A 7,798-nucleotide genomic window follows, 5' to 3' on the forward strand; every position below is an offset into this window, starting at 1 on the left:
TACGAAGAGTGTCTCTGGAAATATTAAGAATCAATTCAACGGTACTGTCTTATTTTATTTAAAAATTACTATGAAAATCTATGAATGCAGTATTTTTATTTTTTAAAAATTATTATTGTTATCTGAGTTTCATGTTTTTTTTTGTTTGTGCAAGTAACAAGACACGTTTGATATTCATCTACCTATTTGAAATTTAAATGTATCTAAGTAGCAAGCAACTTTGAGGTCACATTTACATAAAACATACTGGTTCAATTATTACACAATAGTGTCTATTTTTATAAAAAATAAAATAACTATATGAATTTAAAACATACCTTTCTAATACAGCATTCAAAGTATCTTGATCAATATCTGTAAATCCTTCCGCATTCAAAGCATCTACTGTGTTTTTATCTATCATCTCCAAACACAACGCTGCAAGCTGGGGCTCGTCAAATAACCTTGCCTGGGTTAGCAGCAAGAATGCATTATCAGTACCCAAGTTACTCTTTAAAAAGTCAACACAATGCTCCTCTAATGCAGCCACGGCATATTTCTTAGCAGTATACAAAGTGGTCATCACACTTTCAGGCCCAATTCGCACTTCATCTGAATATAAAAATTTCAACAAATGCAAGAAAGCTGCAGGTTCTACGTCAGGCAATTCAACCTCCTCCGACTTTGTAGCCAACACACCGTTAAACATAGCGTCGAAAACCGCGCTACCGACTGACAGGACAAATTTATGCGCGGGTATCACTTGCTGATTCGCATCTCTGCCAACTATGAAATGGACGTCCGAAAGAATTTCATTATTAAAAAGAAAGGACAACCTCTCTTTAACAGTAGTTTTTGTCGCCTGCCAGTTATGCAAGCGACCTGTATTGTTGCTCGGTTGCAAATTTTCTATCGCCGACGATGATGACGGTACAGCCTCGGGAATTCGGCCATTGTCTTCGTCCGCAACATTTTCTAAACGCCGCGCCAATTGATTCGACGGCAGCATATTTTGCGGAGGATGTTCATCACCACCTCCTTCGAGTCTTACATTTAATAAACGATTCACAATATCATTTTTTGATCCTGACGCCATTCTTCAACTTTTAAATTTTACGCATTACACAAAAAAAAATGTCGGTTGATTATTTTCTTCACTGCACTTTTTCTATATTATCATAAGAATTATTGGAGTAATGAATTAATAAAAACTAATTTATTATACCGGAGTCCTTCGGTCTTTTGTAATTCAGATTGAATTTATTCATTGAACAAAAACATAATTTTTTGACGTTTAAATGCCACTTGATTTGACAGAATCGTTCAGAAATCGATGTTTAAAGAACCATTGCAGATCAAGTGACACCTCATTTGTTTCTTATCATTATTTTTTTGTTTTCAAATAAAGACGAAACAATGATAAAATAGTGTTTTAGGTAATAATCTAGGCATCCACGACTATTTAATATACTAGACATTTCTTCCGAAACTTATATTTGTACACATATGCTTTGCTATTTTAAAGAAACTTAATTTCTCATTTTATTACGTGATTGAAGTTTTTGGAAATAATGTATGTGATATGTGTATTTAAATAAATACATATTTTTTGGGTATTCGTGTAATTTGCTAATTTATCGATATTTGATCCCTTACTTAACGGGCGGAGGTCCTAACAGTTGCTTCGCTTATTTTGGCTCTGATTTAAAATTACACTATATAATTTTCAAGAATGTTATCTCTATCGCCTGTAAATTTAATTTCGTTTCAAAACAATATCAAAGAAAGATGTACAACGAAATAATTCAAATTTTTCCATCGCCCTTGTAAAGCCCGGGAGGCTTGTGTTGAGCGCCTAGCTAAATGCGTCAGACCGGGATTTGTTTGATCTTTTAACCATTGGTGCGGCCGTGGCAACAGGCGGCCGAGGCAGTCACAAAAGCACTTGTGCGACGGAGATAGGCCGCAAGAGTTTTAATACCTCGCCTGCGTTGTCTGTTGATTATTTGTAGAGTTACGATGTCGTAAGACATTCCATTTAATTTTATTAACTAGATTAAATTGTAAATAAATGAATACACATGCAATCTTTGATAAGCTCCGTCTTCCCCAGTTAGATTTAAAAGTCTTGAACTAACATATGTTCTTTAAGTGAGAGAGTGATAAAGTTATGTCTAACTCTTTACTTTAATAGTAACTAATTTATAACGTACTAATATTGCGAAATGCACAATAAAAATTTATTGGTTTGATGGAGATTGATGAGTTAGTTTTCTTATTCGATTCTAATCATACTTAACTCTATGGATTGTGTTGTACGTCACGAGGGCACGCACGCGCGCGGTCGATCCAGCTAACAGGTGCTCCGTGCTCGCCCGGCACTCGCCAGTCGAACTGGCGTCTTCGTGTAGGACGTGGTTCACCATCTTTATCAAACCCTAAATAAATACCACCGAACAAAATCATGACTGACTAATAAATTTCTATTAAAATTAATCCAATAAATATCTACTTTAATCCATCGCCTGCTAAAAAAATTATTAAAAAGTATTTCTATAACCAGTTGCATTTATAAAATCAACAGGCGCGCAAATTGTTCTAAGTAATTAACGAGTGGTAAATATTCTTTTAGATTGAATTTTAAGCTGTTGTCCTTTTTCTATACTATTGTTGAAAATTCTTAAGTGTTGTCTGTTTCCTAATATTACTTCTAATACATTTCAAATAAGCCTTCATAGAATAATATAAAGTTTTATTCTAATCTCGAAATAAAACGAAGATTTCGGAAAATGTATTGCTGGTGATAATATCAACAATAAACGGTATGTAACATGCACAATAATAAATATTATATTAATAATTGCTTAAATATTAATTATTTAATGAAACGTACGTAATTTTTTTCAAAAATTTTGCATAACGCATTTTCTTTTCATCTGGAATGGCGATCGATTTGACGTATAAATAATGAACTGGCCGCATCCATTTAGAAAACAAAACAACGTCAACGTTTGAATAAAAAAAAACCAAAACATTGTTACGGTGTTTTTCCTTGAAAATTATTCCATGGAAATAAGATAAATAATCAATTTCTGAACGTTTTGTTTTTATTTCTATAAAAAGACTGTATTTTAAAGACAGAAAAATAATTAACCATTTTTAAATAAAAAAAAAGTTTGCATGTCAAATTGAAGAAAATATTTAGCCGTATAACTTATAAATAAGACATACTGTAACTGGCTACTAACATACATTTTAAAAAAGTTTGCGATCTTTTATGAACAAAATTTATTATTTCTTCTTCTTAATAAAAGTTTTTACGTAATATTAAAAAAATACAAACACGTTATATGGAACGAAAAACCAAAACGGTGGCAGTTCTTTGCCTTTAAGAGTGGCCAGGTCACAGATAAAGAACTTGATAATTACTTGAATTATTCAACGTTGCGAGATTTCTTTCGCTTCACATTTATGCTCAGGATTAAATATCTATGGTCAGATCTAATTAAGTAACGTGTGTTCAATTTAAATAAAACGTTGCAATGTATCAATTTATTTTTAATCTGTACTAGCTGTCGCCCACGACTACGTCCGCGCGAATTTGAAAAATAATGTGTTCTTTCAGGCTATGTTCCACTATGTCAGATTTCAACGAGAAAAATTAAGCCGTTCTGGAGATACGTTCGAACATCCGTGTAAACATTCGCATTTATAATATTAGTAAGATAACGTTAAAAATTAGGTATAAATGTCTTTATATTGTAAATTATCAATGCTCTATTATAAATAGTCATAGAATAATTGAATCAAAGCAATCAATACATATTTAATGTGGCGCGGCAAAGAGAGGGCAAAGACCTCACTTATTTCATATTTCAATAGTGCTTTTGTATTGGATTCCTTTGTAGGGATTTTACATTTATTGAAGCGTAGTTATTTACTAGAGGCCTTTAGAATGGTTATATTAAATTTATTTTCTTGCTTTTCTTTTCTATGTTATAAATATCTTTCTATAAAGTTAATCTGATACTAGTCTGTTCCGATTTTACAGCGATAAAAGATATCTCTTACTAATATTATAAATGAGAAAATTTATATGGATGAATGGATGGATGTTTGCTTGAAGGTATCTCCAGAACGGCTACATGAATGTCGCTAAAATTTGGTACCGATGTTAAATATAGTCGTCAAGAACACATAGGTATATCGTGGGCAGCTAGTTTTTATAATTTAATTGTAATTATTTTTCCGTCGTACCTTTCTTAAAAATAATAATATATTATTGGCTTTTCCAGTAATTGTAACAATATTAAGATTTTATTTATTGTTACCAAAATAATACGATCTTTGTTAACTACTAAATTTATTTGTGTGGTTTAAGTACCCACTTAATGCTAAGATTCACAATACTTCGTATATATCACATTATAATTGTATCTTTAATAATTCAATATGTAGTAAGTACACTTACCTAATATACTAATCATGCTAGTTGAAAAAGCAGAACAAGCCTTGAAGTTTGATGGCTATTCGTGTCGATCTTTTTTGGACGGCGCTACGCCGCCTTCTCGTTCCCCTAACATATTCAAGTTTAGGGACCTGGGTTGCGGGATATTCTTTATTTCTTTATTAAAATTTAAAATATAAACCAATTACGTAAGACTTAAACTAATATCACATTCGATTATTAATTTAAGTTGCTAAAATACAAAAATAAAAACAGTTAAAAATTACAATTTGATTATCTATTTACAGTTTAAAAAGATTTTTTTAAAACAATAAATACTTATTACTATCTTTTTTCTTATTTAAGTGTCAATACAAGTCGCCTTACTTTATCTGTGATAAACGACTCGAATTTTTTTAGGTGTTGAGACGTGATTCAAGATGCTCAGCCCGAAGATCCAGCGATCAGTGCGCGTTAACGACGGCCAACTGTTGGCGCTATCCGATAGAGCGCAATATGACCATTCTCAGGTATAGTGCTGTACAAACTATATATCGGCTCGTAATCACATAAGATATACAGTTTGAATCTTATAATATGAGATTGAGTTCCTATATATTTCGAGAGTGAAGTAGAAATAAGAAATCCTATCAAAAAACTAAAGCTTGGTTGCCGAAGCTTGAATTTTGCTTGAAGACTTAAGTTTAATTCTCCACAGGCTGGTTACCTTCACAAACGCAGCTCGGACAACACCAAATGGCAGCTGCGCTGGTTCATCCTCTACCAGAACCTGCTGTTCTACTACGAGTCAGAGAACAACACGCGTCCTACCGGCGTCCTCCTTCTAGAAGGTTCTTATTGCGAGCGTCTCAGCAAGTCGCCGATGGAGAGGAATGCTTCGGTACGGAACTTTTTTTTCTGTCCTCCTGTATATTTGTCTTTCTTATGTACAATCGCGGAAATCCACGGTGTTCCACTTTTAAAAAATCACCTAGTTTTGACCTGACCGCCCCTTTTCCTAAACACACATTAAAGTTGCGTTCCATTAGTTTGCCCGTCGTCGTCTTAATGCATACGAAACATTCAAACGATTGTCGCCTTTAAGATGAAACATCGCAGGTTTCACCGACTGTACGTAGTACTACTAGTATGCAGGAAACAGTAGACGGTAGTTAAAATACTTTTCCTCTGGAAGGCACTGTGTAAGACCAGGCCGGATAGATAGATGTAGACTAAATTATATCCAGTGACTGAAAATTTTGGAACTGTTTGTTTGAAATAAATCTAGTCTTATCTTCAAACACATAGTTTACAATGTAATTTATTGCTAATTATTGCACAAAAAATCTATACATTTAAATATTTAATCATCTATCTGATTATAAACAAATATAGCGTGCAATTAGCTTAACGTGACGTAGCCAAAGCGTACATCTACAAACCGCAAGTTAATACCGTAACCAATCATGTGAGGTTGCGGTTTCAGTCAGGTGTTATGTTACAACCACTGACAGGGTAAATTAACTAGATAATGTCCAGTTAATTCGAACACAATAAAGTAGTTTAGCAGCGGTGGCTCAGGAGTGTCAACACTTGGCTTGTAATATGTAGGTCCTGGGTGCGAATCCCGCCATGTACCAATGTGTTTTTCGATTTCCGATTTACATATGTACATTTATCCGACGTTCTTACGGTGAAGGAAAACATCTTGATGCTGCATATATCTGAGAAGAAATTCAAAGATATGTGTGAAGTCAACCCGCACTTGGCCAGCGTGGTTGACTATGGCCTAATCACCCTTAACTTAGGGTAGGCTCCGAGCCCCTCGGTGAGGTCGTATAGTGAGCTAGTGATGATGATAAAAGTGGTTTGTTCCAATTCTAATATAGAATTTGTAAACAAACAGTAATTACCAGCGTGAACATAAACTATTTAACCATGAGTTCTCAGTCAGGTCTTTGCACAAGTTTTTATGTAAAAGTAGACGAAGCTTAAGCTTAACAGTGGTAGAGCCCGCTTTAACATATTCGCACGAGTTGGCCCGGCTTGCTCGGTGAAATACCATGACTACACAGAAGACAGGCGTCAAGTGGAAGCAATTCCTAATTTAGTCCTCTTTCCCTTCCCACCCTTTTTCTTATTAGGAAGGAATGGGAAGTGGAAGTGGCCTTTCCGGATGAGAGGATGCATGAAAGGTAAAGATTTTCTTTCTGTGCATCCTCTCCTCCGTCGATTAAAGGTAGACAACGAATATGCAATTGCGTATGTCTATGGACAACCTTCACTTCGCTTCTTTAGCAATTTCAGGTGGCCGCTCGCTCGTTTGCCACCTTTTGATATAAAAAAGAGCTTATACTTTTGGAACTATAATAGTGTGATTGTCTTTAAGATACTTATCTATTGGTAATGTGTATTAATTTATGTCAGTTCTGCTTCACTATATCGTACCGGCGCGAGAGCCAGCGGCAGTACGAGTTGCGAGCTGCTTCCGAGGTCGACTGCGTGCATTGGGTTGACGCCATCCGGGAGGCAAGGTTAGTATTATCAATATCACATTTTATAACGTCCGTGGCTACTTGCTTTCTTGCCAACTTATCTATATATATATATAGATAAGTTGGCTAGTTTATATATATATAAATCAATTGCTGTTCGTTAGACTGGCTAAAACTCGAGAATGACTAAACGGATTTATTTTATCTTGGTCTTGAAATGTTCGTGGAGGTCTAGGGAAGGCTTAAAAGGTGAGAGAAATTAGAATAATTGCCGGAAACTAATTGAGTTACATTAGCTACATTCCACGCGGACGGAGTCGCGGACGACAGCTAGTGATATGTATAAGAAAATGAACGTCAATCTTTATCCTTGGTTCTGCACTAAGATTCTGTTTTTATTCCTTGTATTGTAAGCAGATAGTAGGATAAAAGATCTAAAGATATAAAACTCCGGAAAACACTTGAATGTTATTACCTTTCTGTGTCGATTGAAAGAAAAGACGGTGGAAATACGAAATGGAAATACGCGTACCTTACATGTTCTCATGAAAATTTCATGCGCGATCGTAAAAATGTACAATATTTTATGACATCGGACATGTTTTTACATTCCTTGCATATTTATATTTCTTTTTTGTCGTAAATTTTGTATTTCAGCTTCAAAGAAAATAAATATGCGATGTGTCCTTTTGTCTTGATAAAATATAATATGTTACATCTGTAAGTGTCGCCCGCGATTCCGTTCGGACGGAATTAAAAAAAGACTTAATTAGTAGCCTGTTTCCTTTTAGATTGTTCTATGTCTATGTCAAAATTCAACACTATCTAGGCAGCCGTTCCTTCTAACAAACATACATCCATCCATCTAAACATTCGC

The 7,798-nt window shown here is 34.6% G+C and overlaps 2 protein-coding genes across 2 annotated transcripts in view; one reads left to right on the plus strand and one right to left on the minus strand.

Moving 5' to 3' along the window:
- Position 1: 1 nt before the first annotated feature.
- On the minus strand, positions 2–1,261 carry LOC106122306 (BTB/POZ domain-containing protein 2; the record flags this gene model as incomplete). Its single annotated transcript, XM_013318244.1, has 2 exons — positions 318–1,261; positions 2–14 (listed from the first exon to the last, which is right to left on the minus strand). Coding segments are annotated over exons 1-2 (771 nt in total), but the record flags the coding sequence as incomplete, so codon positions are not given.
- A 3,762-nt stretch (positions 1,262–5,023) lies between these two features.
- The window catches only part of LOC106122307 (ras-specific guanine nucleotide-releasing factor 1-like), a gene marked incomplete at its 3' end in the record, with an annotated part of 10,278 nt that continues 7,503 nt past the window's right edge, over positions 5,024–7,798 (plus strand). The window contains exons 1-3 of the mRNA XM_013318246.1: positions 5,024–5,052; positions 5,123–5,327; positions 6,854–6,960. Of these exons, the coding sequence (XP_013173700.1) occupies positions 5,024–5,052; positions 5,123–5,327; positions 6,854–6,960 (341 nt within the window). The remainder of the gene's footprint in view (positions 5,053–5,122; positions 5,328–6,853; positions 6,961–7,798) is intronic.

This window comes from Papilio xuthus, unplaced genomic scaffold, assembly GCF_000836235.2.
Source record: "Papilio xuthus unplaced genomic scaffold, Pxut_1.1 DF826923.1, whole genome shotgun sequence".
Taxonomy (NCBI): domain Eukaryota; kingdom Metazoa; phylum Arthropoda; class Insecta; order Lepidoptera; family Papilionidae; genus Papilio; species Papilio xuthus.